This window comes from Azolla caroliniana, unplaced genomic scaffold, assembly GCF_043228905.1.
Source record: "Azolla caroliniana isolate FFs.n. ecotype wild unplaced genomic scaffold, voAzoCaro1.0.p SCAF_15, whole genome shotgun sequence".
NCBI classification, from domain to species: domain Eukaryota; kingdom Viridiplantae; phylum Streptophyta; class Polypodiopsida; order Salviniales; family Salviniaceae; genus Azolla; species Azolla caroliniana.
The window spans coordinates 3,190,509-3,215,289 of NW_028230450.1; the positions used below are offsets into that span (position 1 = coordinate 3,190,509).

A 24,781-nucleotide genomic window follows, 5' to 3' on the forward strand; every position below is an offset into this window, starting at 1 on the left:
ACTTCATTTAGGATATCGGATAGCAATAATTTATGTTACGTTTATGGTACATTTATGTTGCCTCGAGCTCTGCAATAAAATTGCATTATACGTCTCGAAAACTAGATCCCAACTTTATTTAAGATGTGATCTAGCCATTCTATCTATGGTAATAGACCAAAGATGAGTTGGCAGTAGTTAGATATCATGGATAGCATGGTAAACCTTAGTTAATGGTTAATATTCTTATGTGGTCAAGTTACTTGATGTGTTAAATTTCATCTCATCAGAGCTTTGTTGTTCTTGATCCATCTTAAGACATTGGATGCCAAGGAAATAGGCAAATCCAAGTTTGAAAGGTAAATTCAAGTAGCTTGATAGATATAGGGGGAAGAGATTAATTTGGCTTGAGAGTGTAAGACACAAATGCATAATTTAATGGATCTAATCACCTCTCTTGGAGTTTAGCTTAATAGTTCAAAATTAGAAATATATCATTATAATTTGGAAAAACCAATGGGTCTAAGTGTGAATAGAGAAAAGGGAAGTACATTAATTTGAAAAATCAGTGTGAGAGGATGCTTATTGTGCCCAATGAAAACTCTTCTACTCTATGCAACCCCATGTGGAGATAAAAAAAGTTAATTGTATGAATCTTTGATATGCCCATGACGTCTCCTCTTTTGATGAGGTGCGCCCTTTCTCATCATGGCCGCAAATTCATCATAATTTATTCGGCCATCCTTTGAAACAAATGAAATACAAAAATTATTAAACTTGGATGGGTTTTTTCTCATCGATGAAGCTCAATACAACATGCACACTTCATACACCAATTGTTTGGCGAAATTTTTAGAATGTTGACCACGATTTTTGTCTCACTTAAAATCTACATGCCAAAAGCTAAACTTTTAGACTTGTTTCCAAATGCAACTCCCTTAAGCAAAAACAAATATATTTCATTGCAAAATATTTGACAATGATGGTGAATGGGATTATGGATTTTGATGATAAGTATAACTTTGTCTCCCTTAAGTGAAAATAAATCTATTTCATTGCAAAATATTTGACGATGGTGAATGTGATTATGGATTTTGATGATAATGATAATGATAACTTTATCTCCTGCCATGTTCTTTTGTGTTAGATCTAATTGTGGTGAACATTGAGCTATTATTTTGACTCCTATTAGTATGAAATTTCTCATTTAATATCTTGAAGGGAATGAATCGACATTCACTTTGTATGGTATCTTCCATTACGAATAGAATATTATTTTAGTCATTTCTCTTCTTATTTAGTAGAATAATAGATTCATGTCAACAACCATAGTCTGTCACCATGCCATATAAAGTTAAATATTTTACTCCAATGTGAAAAGGAGAATGTCTTAAAACATAACATCAATAAAACAACTATATCACATACATTCTATTATATTCTAAATCCAAAATTTAAAAGGGGTTGTGCATTATTCATACTCACATTGTCTGTATCAACTTCTGCTATGATATCTTTGCTTGCTTCTCTATCACCCATGTTATGATCAACTAAAGCTTGCTCTAACATATCCATAGTAATATATCTGAATGAATATCAAAGCCAAATAATGAATGAGATGGACAAACACAAATTATCATGCATAAGCGTTCAATCAAGGAAAGACATAATAGTAGAAAAGAAAAAAGAAAGAAGGAAACCTAAGAATGGAGATATTTAAAGGCACAAGATATTGTACTTAACTCAATGAAATGCCTTACCCAGAGTGATCTCTATCAAAATACCGAAAAGCTGCTAATAAGCGTTCCTCTTGGTCCATCTTGTTCATGTGCATAGTGGCGGTGATAAACTCCATGTAATCAATATGGCCATTCCCATCAACATCAGCCTACGAAATCTTGCATTGACTTTTAATAAATAGGGATGCATAGTAATACACAAGTTAAAAACATAACATGTAAAAAGCTAATAATAGTTGTGTATTCTAGGGAAATAAGAATTATGAAAAATACAAAGTAGACAACTCTCAAATACCCCTTGAGTTTTTCTCTTTGTCCTCGTGAAGAAAATAATAGCTTGAAAGGAGGAAAAAGGACACATCCATAAATAGTGGACGTCATTATATGGATATCCAAACAAGTGAATAGGGAATTCCTATTTTTCACTAAGAAAAAAATGGCTACACCACTAGTGGGCTCAATCGAAAAAGACTAGTAATGTAACAAAATATAGCACAAAAAGTTGCAATTCTCTTAAACTAATAGTATCATGTGCATCCATACCGATTCCATGAGTTGTTGCACTTCCAATTCTGTAAGGTCTGCTCCTTGCATTGCTAATCCTCTCTTGAGTTCATCATAAGTGATGGTTCCACTATTGTCAGTATCCATGCTTTTAAACATCTCTTTAAGTCCTTTAATCTCCTCCTCTGTTAGGCTTTGAGCAATGACCTAGGTTACCAAAACCGAGACATCCTTAGAATAAATGACAATTTCCTCAATCACCATAACAAAAAGAACCAAATCAAAAGTATTATCACCTTTAGAGCAAGCCTTTTGAGTTTGTTCATTGCTGTAAATTGCTTCATTCTCTCAAGCACAACGTTATCAAGAAGTTTGTCTGGTGCTTCACCATCTACTCGAACCCAAGAATGGCCTGTTCAAAAACGTATCTAGATATAAACAATGACATCAACAAAATGAGATTGAAAGCATTGACACATATAATCCACATGCAAATAAATGTGTTTGTCTCGACATGTGATCTATGAAACTCACTTAAGATTTCATTAACTGTTATTCTCTCTTTTGGGTCCTTAATCAACATCTTCTTAACAAGATCTTTAGCAGCTCCCGATATAAAGGGCCAAGGATCAGATTGCAAGTCTAGATTTTTCTCGACGATTGCCCGAAGTATACCCTCTTCATTCTCTATATATAATGGTTCCCATCATTGAAACTTTGAAATTAGAGTTGGGTCATAAAAGTATGGTTTATTTATGACAATGTAATTTACCAGCGTAAAATGGGGGTGCACCACTTAATAGAACATAGAGAACCACTCCCACACTCCAAATGTCGGATTCTGGACCATAACTCTGTTGAATAACTTCAGGGGCCATGTAAATTGGAGTACCAACAATCTCAGTGAAGATTTCTCCTATAAAAGAAATATTTAACATGGTAAGAAAGTTCAACAAGTTGTTGGAAACCACATGATAGGACCATTTTTTCAAATGGAAAGCTTTAAGAATCACATCCATGATAGAAATCTTTCACATGAAAAGCTTTAAGAGACACAAGCATGTTGGAGACATCTAAAGACACCTTTCACATGGAAACATTCAACAGGGACCACACAAAAGTTTGATGTTTTTACATTTGGGAAAGGACAAGTGAAACGTTGAATAGATAGCTAGGTTCTAGTATGTTTTATCTAGCTTCCAAAAGCTTAATGTTAGATCCTAAATTGCAATGCCTTTAACGCTTCCTCTTCTTTGTGCACAACCATGGTGACAAACATAACTAAGGCTTCTTGTGTTGCATGTGCCACCATGGTGGCAAGTTAGCAAAAGCTTGAAAAGAAAATAATCATTTTGTTTTATTTACCCGGCTTGAAAAATACCGAGAGGCCAAAGTCGATAGTCTTGAGGGGAGAATCCTCCTCCTTAGTAAGGAACAAGAAATTCTCAGGCTTAATGTCACGATGAATAACACCTAGAGAGTGACATATCCCTATAACTTCCACCATGGTTCTACACAAAGATGCCGCAGCCCTTTCTGTGAATTTTCCTTTCAAAATAATGCGATCGAAGAGCTCTCCACCTTCGCAAAGCTCCATAACAAAATGCACATATTTTTTGTCTTCGAATATACCTTCAAGATTGACGATGTTAGGATGAGTACCTGACACATGATGCATGATCTCAAGTTCTCGCCGGACATCATCAATGTCTTCTTGTGTTGTTAGCCTTAGTTTGGATATGGATTTGCAAGCAAAGGTCTCATGGGTGAGCTTGTGAATGCATGAATATGTGACGCCAAATTCGCCGCGCCCAAGGCGATGCCCGATCACATAGAACTGGTTTATATCTTCCAATGGCCGATCTAATACTTTTCCTATTTCCACCGTGACTGCCATGGATGGTACTGGTGGTGATGGTGGTCTCCCCACAACATGTATCTTAGGTACAAATATATTGGTAGGATTATATAGATGTTGTTGGGTGAAGGCTACACAATTCCCCATCTCTCTCTCTCTAATTGCAAAGAATATTGGTCACCAATTCTACTCTCTCTCTTCTATTTTCCAAGGTTGTATGATCACCTAGCTATTTTGTGTGCATGATGTTTGTGTTTAATGTTTGTGGTTCAAAGCCGTCATGGCCAAAGCTTTGCTTGGTTTGTATTGGCTTTTAATTACACCACAATAAAAGTAAAATGGTGATTGCTTGTAATATTGGCAAGTGTATATGTGTAGTAAATGTTACTCCACATTATGGGGAGTCTCATGTCACTCCTCAAGAGCACTTAACGCTTTCATAAGATTGTCCGAAATTGAGAAAGTGATAAAAAAGAAGTGAAAAATTATTAAGCATTTTACGGATTTACTTGTGTAATCCGAAATTTTCTAAACTTGCCAAAATATTTAGGTGATTCATGAAAACTTAGGGTTATCCTAATAATAAAGACCCAACAATTGGATAATTCCCTCAATAATCATCATAAAGTCATTGTGGTCATCGTTGCCATCATCATCATACTTCATGTAATTTGGTCAACATCAACTTCACAAATGCATATATTAAATAACTTGATGTCTGAATGTTAAAACGTTTAGTCTTGAATATGATTTATGCATAGGCATAATCATAATTTCAAATGTGCAGTTTGTGGAATCTAAATTTGTGAATTTTGGAAACTCGAGTGGCACTTTGGAAATTATGATAAGCTAGAGTGGCAAAATTCATAGTTTGTCACATAAATGCGTTATACTTCTTTTGATGAAGTATGGTCAAATGTAAGTGTCAAGTTTAATTTGTGACAACAAAATTATAGTTCTTGTGGCACAGTTGAGAAGTGATGGTAAACCAGAACTAGATTTGGGAATTATGGTAAATAGGAGACGCATCTTGGGGGTGCTGGTAAGGGGGAGCAACATTCTGTGAACTACAGTAAAAACCCAAACAAAAAATCATGCATGGTAATAGAGAGTGCCATTTCGCGAATTATGGTAAAACCAACAAACCAAAGTGACACATGCATGGTAAAGGAGTGTGACAAGTTGGCATCACAATAAATTAGACCATGATGAATAATGGTTATAGACCAAAGTGACCCCATGGTAAAGAGAGTCACACATTTTGGGAGTGACGGTAAACTAGAACAAAACGTGAACCTATGGTAAAGGGAATGGCATTATAGGAATTATGGCAAATCACACTTGATTTGAAGCATGGTGTTATGGTAAGCTAAGATGACAAGAATGTTTTACGATAAGTGAGAGCGGCATCTTGGGAATTATGGCAAACCAAAGGAGATCGAATTATGGTATAGAAGTAGGTCTTCTGGGAGTGACAGTAAACAAGAGAGGAATGTTGTAATCTTTAGGAATCATAGTAAATTGAATGAAGATTCAAGAGAGCGAATTATGTCAAACAACTCGAGGAGTTCTTCGGGTAATTAATGGTAAAAGAGAGTGGCCTCTCTGGTGAATTAATGTAAATTTGATGGTAAGTGACAGGTTAGGGATTATGGGCAAAATTGATGACAAGAGTCTAGGAATCAGAGGTGGGCTCCATGCTAGGGAAAGTAACAACTCGGAAATCCGAGAAATGTGGAGAAAGGCAAAAAAAGGCGAGGGGCATTTTGAGAAATAAGGCAAAATACAAGGAGGGGCATTTGGGGAAATAAGGGAAAATACGAAGAGGGCATTTAACAATCGGGTTTGGTTCGAGAGTGTCAAAACCAAGCCGGTTTTAAACCGATCTGTTTAAAATTTTTGAAACTTGAACCGAACCGAACCATGAAACCATTTAAACCAAAATAGTTTAAACTGAACTGTTACAAAAAAATCCAAACTGTTTAAACCGCAGTTTTGTGGTTCAGTTTTGGTTTTCAAGTTAGGTCAACATTCAAATTTTTAATTTTAAAGATTTTTCCTGAAATGTGAGAATTGAACTGTTACAAAAAAAATCTAAACTGTTTAAACCGCAGTTTTGTGGTTCAGTTCTGGTTTTCAAGTTAGGTCAACATTCAAATTTTAAATTTTAAAGATTTTTTCTGAAATGTGAGAATTAAGCTTGGAAATGAAACGGTGGTTTAAAATAATAAAATCAGCTGGCAACCCTAAACCATCCAACCATTTTAACCACAGTTTCAAACCGTTTTAACTAAACCAAACTGTTCAACCCCAAGCCGAACTGAACCGAAACTGAATTGTTAAAAAAGAGCTTGAATCTAAACCGAACCGAACCGAACTATTCAAACCGTTATGTTGCGGTTTCACGGTTTGGTTCGGTTCAAACTGAACCATTGCGGATTGTTAGGGGCATTTACTTTTAGGGAAATAAGGAAAAAATACAGGGAGAGGCGTTTCTATTTTGGGGAATAAGGAAAAATACAGGGAGGGGCATTTAGGGAAATAAGGGAAAATACGGAGAGGGGCATTAGGTGGAAATAATGGAAAATACGTAGAGGGGCATTGGGGGAAATAAGGGAAAATACGGAGAGGGGCATTAGGTGGAAATAATGGAAAATACGTAGAGGGGCATTGGGGGAAATAAGGGAAAATACGGAGAGGGGTATTTGGGAGATTAAGGGAAAATACATGGAGGGGTATTTCGGGAATTTCACAAAATACGGGCCCCTCTCTTCATTTGGGCCACGAGCTCTCCTCTGCTCTGCAGACTCTGTCTGTTCTTTCTCTGCGTGACAAGCTCCTCCTCTTCCTCCATTCTTCTTCTTCTTCTTCTTCTTCTTCTTCTTCTTCTTCTTCTCCTTTGGAACAGATCGGAAGGAGCTCCCATGGCGACGAAGAAGAGAGGGGGAAGGACACTGCTCTTTCTTTTCCTTTTCCTCCTCGCCTCTTTCTCTCTCTCTGCCTCCTCCTTGCGTTTCGACATGGAGGCCATCGATACCAAATGCTTCTCTGAAGAGCTGTCAGCCAAAGGTCTTGTTCTCGCAAACTATCGCATCGTCTCTGAGAATTCCCACAATATCTCTGTCAGGGTATGGATTCGTTTCTATCCTTCCTTAAAATGATTCCTTGTTCCCTTTTCATTTCTCCGTTTCAACACTTGTTTCTGCATCAACGTTGTTTTCTGTGTGTGGGTCTTTAGGGTTGATAGGATTTAAATTTGAACACATTTTATGATCTTTTTGATCATGTGCGGTGTCAATAGAAGTTCCGCATAAACCTTGATTTCTGCATATGGGTCAGGTTTTGTGGATCAAGATATCAAAATTTTGTCTTTGCAATCATGAAATTTCGAACACATTTTATGCTCTTTTTTTTACCATGTACCACTTCAATTTATGTGTTGTATAAACACTGATTTCTGTATATTGTATCGGTTTTTAGGGTTGAAAGATAAAATCTTCATTTCTGTACACAGAATGGTTTTATAGGGTTGAGATGAAATGACCTTCTTAATTTTAAATGCGCTTTGTCTTCTCTTGTCATCGTACGCAATTTCACCGTTCTGTGTAAACCATCTATTTCTGTAATTGGGAGGGTGACACATCCTGAATGCATGATAATTTGACGGTTTAGAGATGAAATCTACAGATAGAAAATCTGCATAGAAGTAAATATGATACTCAGGACACTTCTTTTGGATAGACCATATCTCTATGCAAGAGAGTTTTTCTTTGTAGGACAAGGAAGAGAAAAGGCACACTATAATTATATATTAAGAATCTCAGACTTGGAAGAGCTATTAAACTTTCTACCACCCAATGAGAATAATGTATTGAATTATATGTTATATTTTTTACCCTAGAGCTGTTGTATTTTCTTTTGATCTGATGGTATGATTGCCATTTGCTGCTATTATGTGGAGGAAGGATGGGATCTCAACCTACTATCAGGACAAGGTCCTATCACTAGCCACACCTTCTCAAACCATGCTGAACCTTTCTTTCTTTCTCTTTGTTCTGTTATATGGGTTGTGATGGATGATGCTGATTATGTGGAATCTGCTCTGTCCGACTATAGGGCCACACACCAGCCAGCTGATTAAGAATCAGGCAAGGGTGGAAGCTGCCCTGTTTTGATTGTGGCCAGTTAGGCCTTGAGGGTGGCCTGACACTCAGTTGGCTGGTCCGTAATATAACATGTACTTAACTGCCAAACTTAATTATATACTCCCCCTCCCTCCCCCCCCCTCTTTTCAGGTAGGTTATACATGATGGCTATATAGTGGGGTGATGAAGGAGAGATCATGCCTCCATCACTTGACCAGTACTTCCATTCCATTTAATTCTTATGCACCTCTTGAATGAGCGTTACATTCATATCCATCCAATTATTGTGGTTGATGTCCTATTTGGTGGATTGTTCTCTTAATCTCTGAAATTTGTCTTTTGGTTCCCCTTCTTCATATTTATGCTATACTTCTAGTAATTTACATAATCTAGCCTGCTGGACAGCAAATATATTCTCATCCTTATTCATTGCCAATCTCAAGTCGATTAAATTAGATAGTTATGAAATTGGCTGACTGGATTTATAGAATGGGCACGCTGGAGATGAAATCACATGATGACTTTGACAGAGAAAATGTAATTGCAGTGCCACAAAAAGCTAAAACTTCAAGTGATTGTGTCCAATTTTCCCTGATTTGAAACTTGAATTAGATGAAAAATATTGACATAAACTGTTCGGTCTGTTGGAAAGAAAATTTTCAAGTTTGGACGAACCCAGATTTATCCGAACCTATAAATGGTGTTTCAATGCATTTGAAACAATTGTCCCATAATTTTGTTAGCAGTACTTTCTTTTTTTTCTCTTTAGATGTCACATTTCATATCTCTAGCAAGCCATGGAAAGACAGTTTTGGGATTGTGTTATATATTGTTTAGGGAACTTTTTGGACAATGATATGGGGATGTATTATCTGTTGGTCTTGGGCCATCTAGCAAGCACGAGAGCATTTGGACAATGTTGGACTACTATCTTAATATGTGCAAGCTATATGTCAATTTGTCATGCAAGATAATGTACTTGTCAGGGGAAAAACTCAACCTAGGGAACATATTGGTTTCATTCAAGAGGATTTTTAAGGGAAGGACCTATTCTGTCATACATCAGGTTAGGAGGCTTTTATGTGTCTGTGGTTTAGGGTGTATCCCACGCAACCAACGGTCTTGGCATGCAACATAGGAAGTTAGCTGTGCGATCATTCAAGGAGGGCTCCACAAGCCTGGGCCTGATCAGGGCTAGGTAGTGATGTGATGGCTCTCCCTCCTTACTTCCAAAGGCAGTAGTATTTGGTATCTCTTTGTTAGCTGTGCAATGTTCAAGTATGTTAAGATCATCTTAGTCCTTAAGTAGTTCATCAAGAAATTTAGATGTGGTTGTCATCATATCATGTTCAGATGTAAGATAAAACCTTCAGTTTCTCGAAGATCTTTTAAGCTCTCGTAATGTCTGCAGATTATTCTGCCTGCTTTCTATGTCTGATGGTGTAATTGCTCATAATTGTGGTTGTTTTTTTTAGGTCACGTCTCCCTATGGGAATGTGATGCATCATCAGGATCGTGTCAGTGAAGGTGGGTTTTCTTTCACAGCCACTGAATTGGGAACTTATCTTGCATGCTTCTGGATACCAGATGCACCAAGAGGTAGCAAGGTTAGTGTAGAACTTGATTGGCGGACGGGTGTTGCTGCTAAGGACTGGGCTAGCATAGCCAAGCGTGAGAAAATTGAAGTATGAGGAGTTGACTCAGTAGTAATGCTGATATTTTTCTTGCATTTTCTTTTTATATTTGAGATTTACATATTGTACCTCTGTTTTCCAACAACTGTACAGGGTATGGAGCTTGAATTAAGAAAGCTAGAAGACACTGTCCAACTTATACATGAGGAGATGCTTTATTTGCGGACTAGGTATCATGTACTAAGAAATTTCAAGCTATATACTTAATATTATTTTTCTTGATGAGGGGCAAAACGGTAGTTAACCTGTGATTTGATGGACAAGGTCTGAACCATTAGGCCATTTTGTGCATTCTAACTCATAAAATTACTGTGTATTTTTGCTTTTCAGGGAAGAAGAGATGCGGAGTATTAACGAGTCCACAAACTCCCGTTTAGCATGGTTTAGTTTTGCATCATTGTTTATATGTTTGCTTGTCGCTGCTCTACAGCTGTGGCATTTGAAAACCTTTTTTGAGAAGAAGAAGTTGATTTAAAGTATAAGATAGGTGAACATGTATCAACCAAGATTTATATTTTATTTGAGGAAAATTTTGTTCACACGGAAGAGCCATTATGAGTCAGAAATGTTTTAACCTGAGAAAACAGGGATCATTTATGAGTTCAAATATGTACTTTTTTATCAACTCATATTTGGCTCTTTAAAAATATAAGCAGGTAATATTTACCTTTGGGTCTTCATAACTAGTTATAAACAAGGTCTATATTTCTAAATTCGAGCTCTTCGATTTGCGTTTGTCAATTTATTATGTGTAATGTGGTCTACCCAAGTAGGATATTAGCTGAATGGCAACCATAAGTGTGAGATCAGTGATAGTCCCTGGTCATTTAGAGCTAAATGGGATTACCGGTGCCTTTGAACCTGTTGAAATCTATACAGTGGGATTATAATGTACACATTTTGGAAATCGCTCTCATGTATTTTTGTTTGTAGGCAATCAGTATTTTGATCGCTATTAACATTATATAATCTTTATTTGTTGTCCCAAGTTTCCGATGCAATTCTATTTACTACTTTAAGCAACAAGGTTGACTGTCAAGATCTTGTGTGTAGGGTAAATGTGATTCTTCCCAGTTTGGATACACGTCATGATATGCTTATTTATTAGAGTGAACTCCTCACTATATCCAAATTATGACCTTGGTTTATCCCACCTTCAACAATTATATGGTAGCCTATCCCTTCTTATAAATCATGACAGGTTAACCACATCAGAGTTCAGACCATTGTAATGTTAATTTGGTAACTTACAAGGATGAACGTGGAGTTTGTAGCCACATACATCTATACCTGCATCAACCCAAAGAAGTTTTATTAGCCATTGTTTGACTACCATAATTGAGCAAATATTACAATTCCTTTTTCTGTGAGATAATTTTGTTTGGAAAGATGTCTACAATATATTTAATCTTGTATTATAACTGTTGTGAATTTATAAATATAGCTGTGAAGAAATGTAGTGAAGTAACTGTTGTGAATTTATTAATATAGCTGTGAAGAAATTTAGTGAAATAACTGTTGTGAATTTATAAATATAGTTGTCAAGAAATGTAGTGAAAATTCGAAGAGATAGTTGCATAACTATCGAAGCACTATGGATAAGTGACCTCCATATGATAACTGTTGTGAATTTATAAATATAGCTGTGAAGAAATGTAGTGAAAATTCGAAGAGATAGTTGCATAACTATCGAACCACTATGGATAAGTGACCTCCATAGTTGAAACCATTATCGGTAAATTTGTCTTAGGCTTTATGATTCATCATACAAACCATTCATCAAGAAATCTATAGGGATGATTGCAGACTTTGAAATGGCTTATTCTAAACGCTTCGCAATTAACTCTTTCTTAGGCTTTAAAAATTACCATGTAAAGCATTCGCAAAGAATATACAGAACCCAACAAATGGCATACCCAGGCTGCATTTAATTACACTTGTGCCAAAATATCCATCTTCACTCAACAACCACTCAAGACTAAACTCAAGACTAAATAAACCTAAAAAAGCTTTATATGTACACTCAGACAAAAATAAATACACAGTTTTAAAGAGCCAAAAAGTCGTCTTCTTGGATATATGCTCGACAAACAGGACACGAGGCTTGTCGTAAAAGCCATTTATCGATGCAAGACATGTGAAATGTGTGATGACATGATGGTAATGTCCTTACAGTTTCTCCTTGCAATAGTTCCTGCTAGCAAAAAAAAGACGGAAATGTATCTATTTATCTTGAATACATGGAACCAAAAGTCTTGTAGATTAATATTTCCTACAAGAACATGAATGAGCAAACGCTGGGAGCACTCCCTCATATATTTCCTACAAAACCCCCAAAAGGTTTCATAGTAAACTAGAATACTGCAATGTAGCACAAATAGTCGTATTCTGGTAACACCCAAATACTTGGGGTTTATTTGGTATTTTGCACAATGTTTAATATTTTTTAAAAGACTATTTGTTAAGTACCTGTAAACAAATTATACAGCATATTGTCCCTCCAAAGGAATCCTTCTCATCTTGGTCAGTAACACAATGAGATGGTAATTTTTCCACACATGCTTTGGAAGCACCTTCATATACAATTTCTCCAGCCCCAAACATCCCATATAGCTCATCATAACTCATTTCAGAGATATTTAACTGCTGTAAGCAGAACTGAAGACTTATAATACAATGACGAACAAGTAAATCAAATTATTAGAATGAAAACCTACCATACAAGAAAACAAAAAAAATTGATGCATCAAATGATGTGAACAAAGTTAGATGCTTCATTGACACATCCATTTCCCTATCATTCACATTGACACTACTATTGCAATTTCATACTTTTAACTTTGTAGAAGGTACATCACTATTTCATTTCTAATTTTATGATGTAGCTAGAATTTCAACAGAATTATAAGAATTGATCCAGATTCCAAATGACTTTTAACATCGCCCCCAGCTTATGAACCCAAGAACTCAAGAGAAGAAATTCAAACCTGCCAACGGTGTGCGTTCAGTATGGTTGGACCAACTTGTTCTTGAACAAATCTTCCATTCAGCAACTCCTCCATGAACTCAGCCTAGAATGATGAAAACATCAAAATTTAAGAAAAGAAAATATAATGAAAACTGAAATTACACCAAAATAATCCTAGCTTTTTAAATGTTTGGAATATAAAATTCACTACAAGAGGGGGATTCTGATATATTTTTTGAACTCTAGCAGTAATCTGATCAATTTTGAAAACTTAAGGGTATTCTAATATGTTGCAAAAACTTCCAAGGGATTAGAGGGGTACAATAAATGTCTAAAAATATTAGGTGTATTTTGATGTTTCACAAAATAAAATCTGACCATTGAGGAAGACAGATGTGATCCCAATGGCTGTGAATACCAATAAGCACGAGATGCTTCCAACACTTCAACTGACAGAACAGCACCAGCTACAGCTCCTAAACCAGCACCTCGTACAAGGCCACTTTCTGTTGCTCTTCCCGCCAATGCTCCAGTCACAGCACCAGTAAATGCACCAACTGTGCACAATGAAGAATACACCAAATCAATTCTTAACTAGTAAATTTAGAATCAAGCTGTTAACAGAAAGTAAAAGTAGTAACTAATTTATTTTCCATGTTAAGGCTTGCAGCCTTCTGGCACGCCCTGTTTCTGAGCAAAAACATGCAGCTGTATTCAATCGCATTAATTGTGATGCTTATTAGATAGTACTACAGGATTGGACACAACCTTCTGGTTCCATCCAGTAACCTTACAACTGAGCTACATATTTCCTTCCTAGTGCTGCCTATTATGCCTCTACAAAGAATAATCACAACACTGATTAAAGATGAGAATATTTAGGTGTTCCAAAAGATGGAGAAGTCACCTTGCTCAAATACTCCAAGGATCAAATAGATTTTAAAGTTTGAAGTTCTTTCATATATCCCCACACCATTACTGGGGAATTGGTGATGTGTCAGCTTGCACAGAGGTTTCAATGCTAAGGCAGCCTCCCACTGGCTCTCTTCCTTTGATACTTCAGAGAAGATGTTACAAGAACTTGATTCAGCAGAGTCAGGCTTGAAATAGGGAATAGAAGATGCCAATGGCTGCATTGAGTATGGGAAATATCTTTCCAAGATGGAATCGATACATGGACTGACCCATTTTGAATGGTCTAGACAGATTTTCACTTGGCAGTATTATTATTTCCAATCACACTAGTCCCTTACATAGATGTGGTTTAAGAGTCACCTCAACTCATTTGTATACCAGTAAGTCTATATCAACAAATGGGAATGTACATGGAAGATATACGCACACTCCTCGGTAGAGAAGATTTCCAATGGAATCTGACAGTTGACAAAGATTTTGACTGAGAATCTACATTCATGCTTGTTTCTGTTCTTTGGCAATTGGTTATTTGTGTTAGACTTCATTCTCCACTTCGTTTGTTTGGGCATGCAGAACTAGTAATAGGCTTCATTAATGATTTGAAAGTTAGGGAGGATTCTTGTGCAGGAGGTTAAAACGGGATAGGGATAGGGATAGGTGAAGGTTTTTTCAATTGTTGGAGAGGCAGATAAAGGGCAAACTCTCATGGTGCTGTTTCATTGATATATCACAGAACCATCCTTTTGGCCGAGCAAATAATGGTCTTCATGCTGCCATTAGTCCAGGCATTACTAACCTGTAATGATTCTTACATAGGAACACATTTTCTACACGAACATTTATAGGCATCTAATTTACAGAAAACCTGGCGGGCCTTTATAATCAACTGGTTTCTGGGCAGTAACTTCTCCCCTCATCATTCACAATTGGGCCAGCCATTCTGGTGGTAACATCTCGAAATTGTGTAGCCATTGAAGTGGAATTACCTCCTCACATGAAAGCTCAAGCACCATTCAACTCATGGCACTTTATTTTTCCTGCTGGCCAGATAGGGAGATCATGTTGGCATAGTATGCCTCAGAACAACTTGAATGATAATGACTGCAAAGAAATGGGAGACTGAATAACAGACAGAGGTTTCCCTAGGCCAATCACACATTGTCTTCATCATCTCATTGGTCAGAAAGAGCGGATCTTCCTAGCTAAGCTGGCAAGAAATGTGTACCAGTCGTTTATTAGTCAAAGATCACAGAAAACATAATGACTCAACAGAAAATACTCTCCATCTATCACCTCCCTGAATACACGGGGGGAGTGTGCAACTAACTTCCCCATATTATGCAAGAGAGAAGCCACCTCTACAAAATAAATTAGAGCCCCGCCCTACCCTTCAAATTCCACTTTATTCATTGCAGGGATGGTAAAGGAGGCTATTGAAAGAGTGTGACAGGATGAGTGCAAGATCATGATGGTATGGTTGCACTTTATACATATCCAGTACTGACGATGTTCAATAGATTTGTATGAGGGCTTTCCTGAGTCTCATGAGTACAACCACAAGTGTACCTATACTCAAGTAGGGACCTCTTAACAATTACCTATGGTATTAGCATGATAGGTTGCCCATTGGCCAAGGTGTATCAATATGTACTTACGAGTTGAGGGACAGGCAAAATTCAGAAGAGGACACTTTTTGGATCATATATTAGCACTAAGAGCTATTGTTGATGAGGTGGTGTTCATGGCATTTTCAGATTTCTACAAAGCTTGTGACAGTCCGTGAGAGCTCAAATAGGGGATAATGGGACTAGTGGGCGGAGTATGAACTTTCAGAGCCAGTTCGCTCTACTATTGGAGTAGAACAGGGAATGGAGAAGTTGACTTGTGTAGATTTCTATATCTACTTAGGTGTAGTGTTTAACTTTTCCATGAGAGGAATTGAGGAGAGGCTCAAGTTGCTGGGGTGTATGCCTCTGCACAGTTTAGTGTGAGATACAAATGAATTTGGACCATTCTCCCCAGTTATGGACTTCTATGATCAGGGAAGTTTTTCTCTGTCTTCAATTGAGATCCACAAATTTAGAGAGCCTCTCCTGAAGGGTAGACCTCAAGCAGGCCTTATTCAGAAGCAGATGTCAAAACTTCTTCAAAAAGCTGTGCTAACTTCTAAGAGACCTCAGAACAAGCACACCAACCATCTTGTACAGGGACATTGCTTTAGATGCCCGAGGATATGATGATCACCACATAGAAGCTTTGGCAGCAACTGAGAGTACATGATATCATTACTCAAGATTAAACATAATTCCCCAAGCAGTTAGTATGGAGGGCATTGATGGCACATGGCATCATCCTATGTGAGTGCTTACAGACTTTCCTATTCGCGCTCTTCCAACTCCCACCCATGGTCCTTATATATCATTGTACTTTGATCACATACAGGTTACACAACGCAGCTCCCTGGTTTAGGTACATTTTTATTGCGCTTCATTAAACCAGACATTCAATAAGATTCACATGGATGAGACTTCTGCTGATTTCATATGTCACTCTATGTGGGCACGTCGGTTTCACATTGAATTTCTTTAAGAGTTTTTGAACTATGCGTCATAATATTGTATCACCAGTCGATAAATGTATGGTCACCATTATTTTGTCATCTGTCTTTTTGCTCCGTCTTGTTCTCTGGTCTTCCCCCTGTTCCTCTAATGAAATTATACCATAACCTTTTGTTCAGGATTTTGATGCAAGCAGTCCAAAGGCATCATCACCACCATCACCATCACAATCACAATCACCAAATTATGATTCTATGTTAATGCTCTTCTACACAAGGAGCCCAAATGCATCATCATCACAATTATAAATATAAACATAACCATCATCATCATTTCTCTGAACACGCCCCTGCATAAGTTATACTAGTTCTATTTGATTGGCAGTCAGTCAAATAAAAATTGGTGGTTCAAAAACTATGTTCAAATATGAAAATTTGATTGGCACACTCAAGTCAAATAAAATTTGGTGGTTTAGAAACTATGTTCAAATACGAAAATTTGATTGGCACTCGGTCAAATGAAAATTGGTGGTTCAGAAACTATGCTCAAATACGAAAATTTGATTGGCACACTCAGTCAAATAAAAATTGGTGGTTCAGAAACTATGTTCAAATATGAAAATCTGATTGGCACACTCAGTTAAATAAAAATTGGTGGTTCAGAAACTATGTTCAAATATGAAAATCTGGACCTGAAGCCATAGATACGCAGAGATCCATGCAATATACTATTTCTCTTTGGTTGGGACTTAATGCAAATACAAAATGAATTGGCAAAGTGAGAATAGCGACTAATGTTAAATAGGGGAATCTGCATACATACCCACAGCGAATACACCAGTGAGGGCACCAGAGAGAGCAGTGACAAGCAGACGAGGGAGACCACAGGAGGAAGGGTCTGAAGAGATGGAAGGAAGCTGAGGTGGGGAGAACTCGATGTCAAAATCCATGGCGAATCTTGAGCAAAAACAAAGAAAAAGAAAATCCCAAAAACTGTGAGGAAGTGGAAAGAAGGAAAAGAGAGTGGGCAGGGCAGGGTAGAGAGAGAGAGAGAGAGAGAGAGAGAGAGAGAGAGAGAGGCAGAGAGCTTTTAATAGAAAGAAGAGAGAAAAAGAACAAAAGGGGAGTTAGTTTCGGGTTCTTTTCTGTGTGGAAATCTTCGTATCAGAGCTTCTGTTTTTGTTTTTATTTGATTTTCTGTAATCTTCTTCTTCTCCTTCTTCTTCTTCTTCTTCTTCCCCTGTTCTCTCTCTCCATTCTCCTGCTACTTTGTTTGTATGTAAATTGTATGTATTATTACATACACACACACACACACACACAAAAACAGAGTCTTCTTTCTTAATAAGGGGAAAGAAAACCAGAGCATAGAATACCCACCTCCTTTTCTCCTATTGCCTCCACCATGGCCCCTCTTCCGATATTTCCCGAAATGCCCTTTCCCGAAATGCACAATGATTATATCTGCAATCTCCACAATCTCTCTCTCTCTCTCTCTCTCTCGTATGCTCGATTCCACTAAACCTTCCTCCTCTCGATTCCACTAAACCTTCCTCCTCTTAGGGTTTCGTAAAAGGCATTTGATAAGGCATTTCGTGGAATAAATGTGAAACCCCGAGAATGCTCAAGCCCCGATTCATATGAGGCACCATTGTGTATGAATCCGCTATGTATGTGTTGTATGATTTGCTGCATGCAAACTTCAACCTTGAGTGTACTCATGAGTCATCGCCTCATGTGAAAAAGATACTTCACCATCTCCTCCCACTTACAATTCTCGAGCATCATATAAACCCACAATTTAATCAATATAAATAACAATACCTCGCGGCTTCCAAATGTGTATTCTCAAAATTCATTCATAAATTTCCAATAGCTGTTATACTTCCACGCCATGATGATCCTCATGTCTTGTCACTAGATTGGAAGCATGCATTGGGAATGATCAACAATTTCTTGGCTATACAAGAGTTATAAGCTACAATTCAAATATATGGCTCCCCTTTCTATTTAAAATAACATTACAAAAAGCTATTTAGGAAGCTATTAATCCATGAATTTAAGTTTGATAATGAAAAGCTTCAATCGTGAACTTGAGATCAAACCCATTGTTCCAAGACATGAACCCATAACTGTAATGTTTCAATGTGTGCACTTCAGTTACTAAAGGGCAATGTTTTTAACATTGTGCTTTAGCAATAAGGTCTTCTTAACGTGTTCCTGCAATATATCCAACTACCAATCACTCCTAAAAAGCACATTTTGAGAAGGGTCAGAGAAGCATGCACTAGTACAAAATCCATTCTTGCCCATAATCATTCTATATACTCGCCACAGCTTACGAAGCAAAGTTCAGCACTCTGGAATTTATGTATATGTATCTTATAGAACCTTAAAAAATTTCACATACATATACTGAATCCATAAAAAGCCTTTAATGGTAACATGCACTCTGCTTTCCAGTACCCTCACTGGTGTGTTTGGGTAAGCATAGGAAATCCCCACCTCCCGGGCTCTTGTATTTTGAAGTTTAAACAAGACCTCGCAAAATCAGAATTCAGTACTCAAAGTCATCAAGCTTACACATAATGATAGCTAGCAGAAGAATGTAAGGTGGCATAGTTAATAATGGTGAAAATGCACCATGTGGAATGAATGGTTCAATGCCATCACCTCTATATGTTAGTGTACAACAGTAGGATTCCAATTCCCAAAAGGAATGGGGGGCGTATTCACATCATGGCTTTCAAGTGGATGAAATAATTTGTTCGTAAGGAATTTGCACCCACTTCAAAGCTGCTTTGTTGGATAGATACATTTAGTACTTTTAACACTTCAATGAGACTCAAAAATGCCCATTTGTTAGTAGAAACAGCCAATGCAAGGCATAAATGAACCGGATGTTAGCTCCTCGAGACAAGATGCAATGGCCAGAGCACAATACATAATATTAACTAGCCACATAAGCTAGCTAATATTATGATCTCCTCATAATCTTCAGCATGATGTAAGTTTTCTAACTCTAAATCGCATTCCCATAAACAAACTTTCCAGAGCCAGTTGTTGCAAATTGCAGGTCATCTGAGTCCAATCTCAGCCTTGACTTTTGCCTTTGATAACGTGCACTCTTGCCTGTAAATTGCATGTGTCATATGTATCATAATTCACTCTGTTTGGAAAAATATCATCAATGATAATAACATTAGTTCACTTACTAGCAAGTTGATGAGGGAGTCCAAACTTGTAATCTTCTCTGTTCTTCCTTTGAATGATGAGATAAGCAGCAGACCCAACTATTACAATGACAGCCACAACTGCAAATGCAATCCCCACTTTTGCCCCGCTTGATAACTGATGAGTTCCCCAGAGTACAGAGCAAGAAGGCAGTGAAGGGACTCCACATAAGGCTGCATTATCTGATAAGCTGCAAGGAAAGAATTCCATATATAGGACCATGAAATGTAAATGAGAAAAAAAGACACGACCAACATGCAGATATCAAGTGGCAAGTTGGTGCTAGGTTTTGCCTAGGCAAGGGTTCTATTCATGCTCTTCTTCCAATCTAGTCAGGTGGGTGAGTATAATGTCTTCTTGAGCAACAATTTTATTTCTAGACAACAAAATATGAATGTCAGATGAGAATTCCAAAGCATTTACTCTACCTTGTGGTAAATATGCTTATTCAAGTCAACAAGAAACCAGATCTCTAGAGAGCTTGAACACTGTCTATTCTTGGGCCATAGTCAGTGCAGTCAGAAGAAGATTTACTGGGGAATTGCTCCACATCAGATCAATGTTTAAATCACAGTCAGATCAGGATAAATTTCTGGTACAAATGCAGGAAATTTGAGTCATCTTTTCTCTTGCTGCACTTGTCCTTTCAGCAACATTATGACATTTCCATCTAGCATGTGTCATTGTTTGTAGCCTTTGTTGAGTTATCGATCATCTATACCTACTTCTTCCTAGTTTGGTTTAGGGTGCCATATACCAAATATGGTATTTCCACCTCTCAATTGATTGATGAATCCAAAATAGAACCCTAAAGCATGAATAGCAATGCATATGCATATCAGTGTAGAAGACACTATTTCAATGGCTGCGCAGATAGATAGTATCTTTCAAACTACATCACAAAAATATATATGTAGAGAGAATAGCATATTTAAATGGTATCCTCAATTAGGAATGCTCCTTAAAATTAACAAGCAGGTATTGAGTTCAGGTTCCAAAGGAAGTACTTGACATAGCCGCCGGTAACACCAATGGAGTAGAGAGCCTCTGGTACCTGCCCCTCAAGCTGATTTCCATCCAAACGCCTTCAAAAGAAGATAAATATATATACATGACATGTTTCAGCACAAAAAAATGTTGTTTCAACAAAAGAAATCACACGAATATATACATAAAACTCACACAGTACGAAGATTCGAAGAACTCAAACTTGAAGGAATGCTCCCTGAAAACTGATTCAGTGATAGATCCCTGAACCCAAATTAACAGTCAGCAAAAACATTACTTCGTTGAGAACCAGACTATTGACTAGAAATAAACGTCTTAATCTTACACTTCTGTAATAAGCCCTTCACCAAGCCCTTGAGGGATGGTTCCTTTAATAAGATTATTACTCAAGTTCCTGCAAACAAGAAGATTCATCATTCAATAGACACAATATAATTATGTGAAATCACAATACACAATGACGAGCAATACCAATAAAGTCTGACCAGAAAAAACAGAGCTGAAAAACATCACTTACAATGACAGAAGGTGACTCAATCCTATAATGTAAACATCAATGAATCCTTGCAGGCCTTGATTTGAAAGGTCTCTAATAATATAAACAGAAAAACATGTTTAGGTTGTCAATAATGAAATTAAAGCTTCCTATTTTATGATGATGCTCGACACTCACAGATGAGTAATTATATGTGACTGTTTATTTGTTCCAAGGTTGCAGGTAACTCCTTCCCATGCATCCCAATTTGATGGTGCACATGGATCACCATTCCACCCCATTCTTTCAGGAATTTGCAATGAACTCTTCAGTGCTCGCAAAGCCAGAACTGCATTTCAAGGAAAGTTAAGACTCGACCAGAACATAGAGGTCAATGGTATATATGCACACACACATAAACGTAATTAGAAATCAATAATAAGATCATTTGCATGTGGATGACTTTACACATAACACCGATCATCCTATACCTTAATTATGAGCAACAATGCTATAGATAAAACCATTTGCATATGGTTGGCTATACACAGAATACCAATCACAATTTAATAGAAACATTAGAGTAACATACCATCATTATGATCTGTAGATGCATCCTTGTGAAGCAAGGCATAATTTTCAATCCCACAAATCAGCGGAATACCAACTTGCGGCCTCAGCTCAATACTGAGAGTTGCATTGCTCAAGTTCCTCACTATGTATTGAAGATCATATGCTGCAAACTTTCCGACTTTATCAAAAATATCGACATAGCGAAACACAGCTTCATCATTTACCAGGATGTTGAAAACTCGTTCTTTTGGACGAGAAATGTTTGGATCAATCTCTGCAAAATGAAACCATAACATATAGTCTAGCCTTGGATCTACCGGAAGAAGATACTGCAATACCCTCTGTGAATCAAGAGTATGACACTTCTGATACAATCGGGTAGGAAAATAGTCGGGCGCCTTATTCGAACCCTCAATATCAAGGGTAGTCGACAAAATAACTTTCTTTGCCACACTCTGTGTATACTCATTATCTGCATCCCATGCTCTTCCAGTAAGGTCATTATCAACACTCAAGCCAGAGCCAAAAGGTTCATTTCCACCCGTAAATCGACCATAATTCACCATTAACACATTCTGATTTAGGGTTCGATCATAGCAAAATGGATCAACTTGGACTAATTCAAGGGCACCAACAACAGGTGCATCTGTGCCGATGCTGTAGAAGCAAATAGTGGCATCTCCATCTTGAATACTAGCAAAAAGATCGGAATAAGCACCATCATTGTTACTATTCTCTGTCCATGTGTCTTGAGTCCAACTAAATACAACAGTGCCCTCTACAGACACGTCAAAGCTTGGGGGGTGATTTTCATTGTCATAATTACCGTAGACAAAGAACATTCGTATGTAATAAGCCTTGCCAGGGAGGTCTATGATATAACAATTTTCCTTGCCTTGTGATCTTGGGAAGTATCGGAGGGTTCTCTCGTGGGTAGGAACAGTTAAGTTAGTTAAGCCTGGTAAAGTCGCAGTTAAGCCTCCAGTAAAGAAACGGTCGGAGACCCAGCTGTCATTGAACGCATCAGTGAAGCTCGATGAACCACCACAGTCAATTCGGATAGTATGATCTGCACAAATTAATAAAGATGAGAAGAAGATGAATGAAACCCATGAAACTAGGTATAGTGCAACAGACGCAAAAAGCAAAACTCCATGAAGACAAACCACGAACTAGATAGGATTTAACAGGAACTAAAACTCAAATTTCATCACATAGCCCTCTCAGCATTGAAGAAAGCCATGAACTAGATCGTGTTCAAGGGGGAAAAAACAAAAAACTAATTTCATCACGTTGCAGTCCTCTCAGCATTGAAGCAAAAGCCATGAGTAGATAGAGCTCAAGAGGGAAAAGCAAAGGTCTCCGATACATGAAGAAACTCATGAGTTCAACAGAAGAGAGGTGGGGGGGGGGGGAGCACAAATTTCATCACATTTTAGCTTCTCAGGGAGAGATAGACTTACTGTATTGAGTGGATTGGTAAGCTGAAGAGGAGCTCAAAACAGCCAGCAACAGGGGAAGGAGGAGGAAACGAAGGCAGAGGAATGGTGATGAAGCCATGGAAGAAGAAGCACTATGTCTCTATTGCAGAAGAAGAATCCATGGCAAATATGAGAAAGAAAGATATATCAAAGGCTTCTAAGGCCAAAATTGGCCCATGAGAGAGAAGCTTCACATCCTTTGCTTGAAATGGAAGCTTGGAATCCCTGCAAGTGGGGGGGGGGGGGGGGGGGGTGAGTGAGAGTGTGACTCTGAGTGAATGAGTGAGTGAGGAAAGGGAACAGGGGAAAAGAGAGACATGAATTCACATGATGGATTTAGTGTGATGTGATGACTCTGAGTTGGGTCTCAATCATTCCTCTTCTTCTTCTTCTTCTTCTTCTTCTTCTTCTTCTTCTTTGCTAGGACACCAACCATATCCATGAAGTCTCTTCCTGTCCACACAGAAGATGGACACCACCATATTCCATGTTCTGGTTTAGGGTTTAGGGTTGTGCCAACTAAAGGAACTGACCTCCTGTCCACTCCACATAGAAGATGGACACCAGTATATGTATTCCATGTTCTGGTTTAGGGTCTAAGGTTGTGCCAAACTGAAGGAACAGACTTCTCCTCCGAAGCCCGCCCATTTGGTTTCGGGGGGGGGGGGGGGGGGGGGGGGGACTCGTCAACACTCCAATGCTCCAAGCTCCCCAAGTTTTATATGTCTGTGTCCACACATCAAGCCATGGTCCTGGAACCATGAAACTCATCTTTGGTTGTATCTGTGGCAATTACTGTGGCGGAGGCTTGATTCAAATGCAGTGTCGGAATGGAAATTCGTTTGAATGTACCGCACCTCCACCTGTTTTTAAAGGACAAAGAAGTTATGTATCTGGGCTCCCGAGGCATGGGAAAAATCTTGCTAGCAAAGATTTGAACATTAGTATCTCATTTAGATCAAAGGAATTCGTTCACATAGGAATAGTATTAAGTCTATCTACTTGTTATGTGCATAACCATAACGCATCATGAGATAGGTTTTCCACGGTTTTCCCTGAGTATGTGTGGGTTAATTCTAAAAGGAACGAGAGTATGAATTGTGATGTTCATATAAAGTAGTTAAGTGTAAAACATATTAGGGCCTAAAGTTTTCCGCATATAGAAGAAGGCTAACTGCTTTCTTATCGAGCAGGCTTGACTTATATTGAGACTATATTAATTGTGGTTATGGCTCTTGTTAGCTAAGCACATGCAATCATTGCAAAACCCAAACTAAGACTCACATTAACCCTCAGTAGTATGGGATATCGAGGAGGTTCGAATCTGTCTCATGACGTCGCTAAGGGGGTGTCGGGCGATTGCCACCTGTCTTTCCTTTCTTTGGTCTATAATTCCTTATGTTTTGCTTAATTAATTAGTTAGATTGTAATAGCTTTATTAGAGCATACTTTTTTTTATCCCTAAAGCAACAAACAAGGCATACTTGTTTGTTGCTTTATGGATAAAAAAAGCATTCCTTGTGGGGGGGCAACTATTTATTTATTTATCATTATCCCCCCCCCCCCCTTTCTTGGACAATCTCGTTGGTTTTTTGCACCAAGCTTCAGCATAGCTAATAGTAGCTCCTCCACGAGCGGATACCTTGCCTCT

At 37.9% G+C, this 24,781-nt stretch overlaps 4 protein-coding genes across 11 annotated transcripts; 1 reads left to right on the forward strand and 3 right to left on the reverse strand.

Moving 5' to 3' along the window:
- Positions 1-330: 330 nt before the first annotated feature.
- LOC147854363 (calcium-dependent protein kinase 2-like) lies at positions 331-4,298 on the reverse strand. Its single transcript, XM_087330931.1, has 8 exons — positions 3,588-4,298; positions 2,995-3,138; positions 2,757-2,909; positions 2,519-2,634; positions 2,262-2,429; positions 1,740-1,867; positions 1,465-1,564; positions 331-722 (listed from the first exon to the last, which is right to left on the reverse strand). Exons 1-8 carry the CDS (start codon positions 4,225-4,227, stop codon positions 621-623), a joined length of 1,551 nt encoding a protein of 516 aa, XP_087187057.1. The 5' UTR covers positions 4,228-4,298; the 3' UTR covers positions 331-620.
- A 2,568-nt stretch (positions 4,299-6,866) lies between these two features.
- LOC147854364 (transmembrane emp24 domain-containing protein p24delta3-like) lies at positions 6,867-10,587 on the forward strand. Its single transcript, XM_087331490.1, has 4 exons — positions 6,867-7,208; positions 9,701-9,910; positions 10,013-10,089; positions 10,250-10,587. Exons 1-4 carry the CDS (start codon positions 7,005-7,007, stop codon positions 10,392-10,394), a joined length of 636 nt encoding a protein of 211 aa, XP_087187616.1. The 5' UTR covers positions 6,867-7,004; the 3' UTR covers positions 10,395-10,587.
- Positions 10,588-11,811: 1,224 nt separating this feature from the next.
- On the reverse strand, positions 11,812-17,531 carry LOC147854365 (RING/U-box superfamily protein). Of its 8 annotated transcripts, XM_087331387.1 has the most exons (6): positions 13,795-15,166; positions 13,656-13,724; positions 13,266-13,444; positions 12,907-12,990; positions 12,389-12,577; positions 11,812-12,116 (listed from the first exon to the last, which is right to left on the reverse strand). In XM_087331387.1, exons 2-6 carry the CDS (start codon positions 13,666-13,668, stop codon positions 11,967-11,969), a joined length of 615 nt encoding a protein of 204 aa, XP_087187513.1. In that variant the 5' UTR covers positions 13,669-13,724; positions 13,795-15,166; the 3' UTR covers positions 11,812-11,966. The 8 variants fall into 8 exon arrangements, with proteins under 8 accessions (XP_087187513.1, XP_087187506.1, XP_087187510.1 ...); XM_087331380.1 differs by lacking the exons at positions 13,656-13,724; positions 13,795-15,166 and adding an exon at positions 17,183-17,531; XM_087331384.1 differs by lacking the exons at positions 13,656-13,724; positions 13,795-15,166 and adding an exon at positions 17,183-17,377 and having other exon boundaries at positions 12,389-12,562.
- Positions 17,532-18,964: 1,433 nt separating this feature from the next.
- Positions 18,965-23,248, reverse strand: LOC147854366 (Di-glucose binding protein with Leucine-rich repeat domain-containing protein). The gene is made up of 9 exons (XM_087331322.1): positions 23,113-23,248; positions 21,669-22,718; positions 21,275-21,425; positions 21,119-21,190; positions 20,927-20,995; positions 20,776-20,844; positions 20,601-20,678; positions 19,575-19,783; positions 18,965-19,491 (listed from the first exon to the last, which is right to left on the reverse strand). Exons 1-9 carry the CDS (start codon positions 23,207-23,209, stop codon positions 19,382-19,384), a joined length of 1,905 nt encoding a protein of 634 aa, XP_087187448.1. The 5' UTR covers positions 23,210-23,248; the 3' UTR covers positions 18,965-19,381.
- Positions 23,249-24,781: the final 1,533 nt, after the last annotated feature.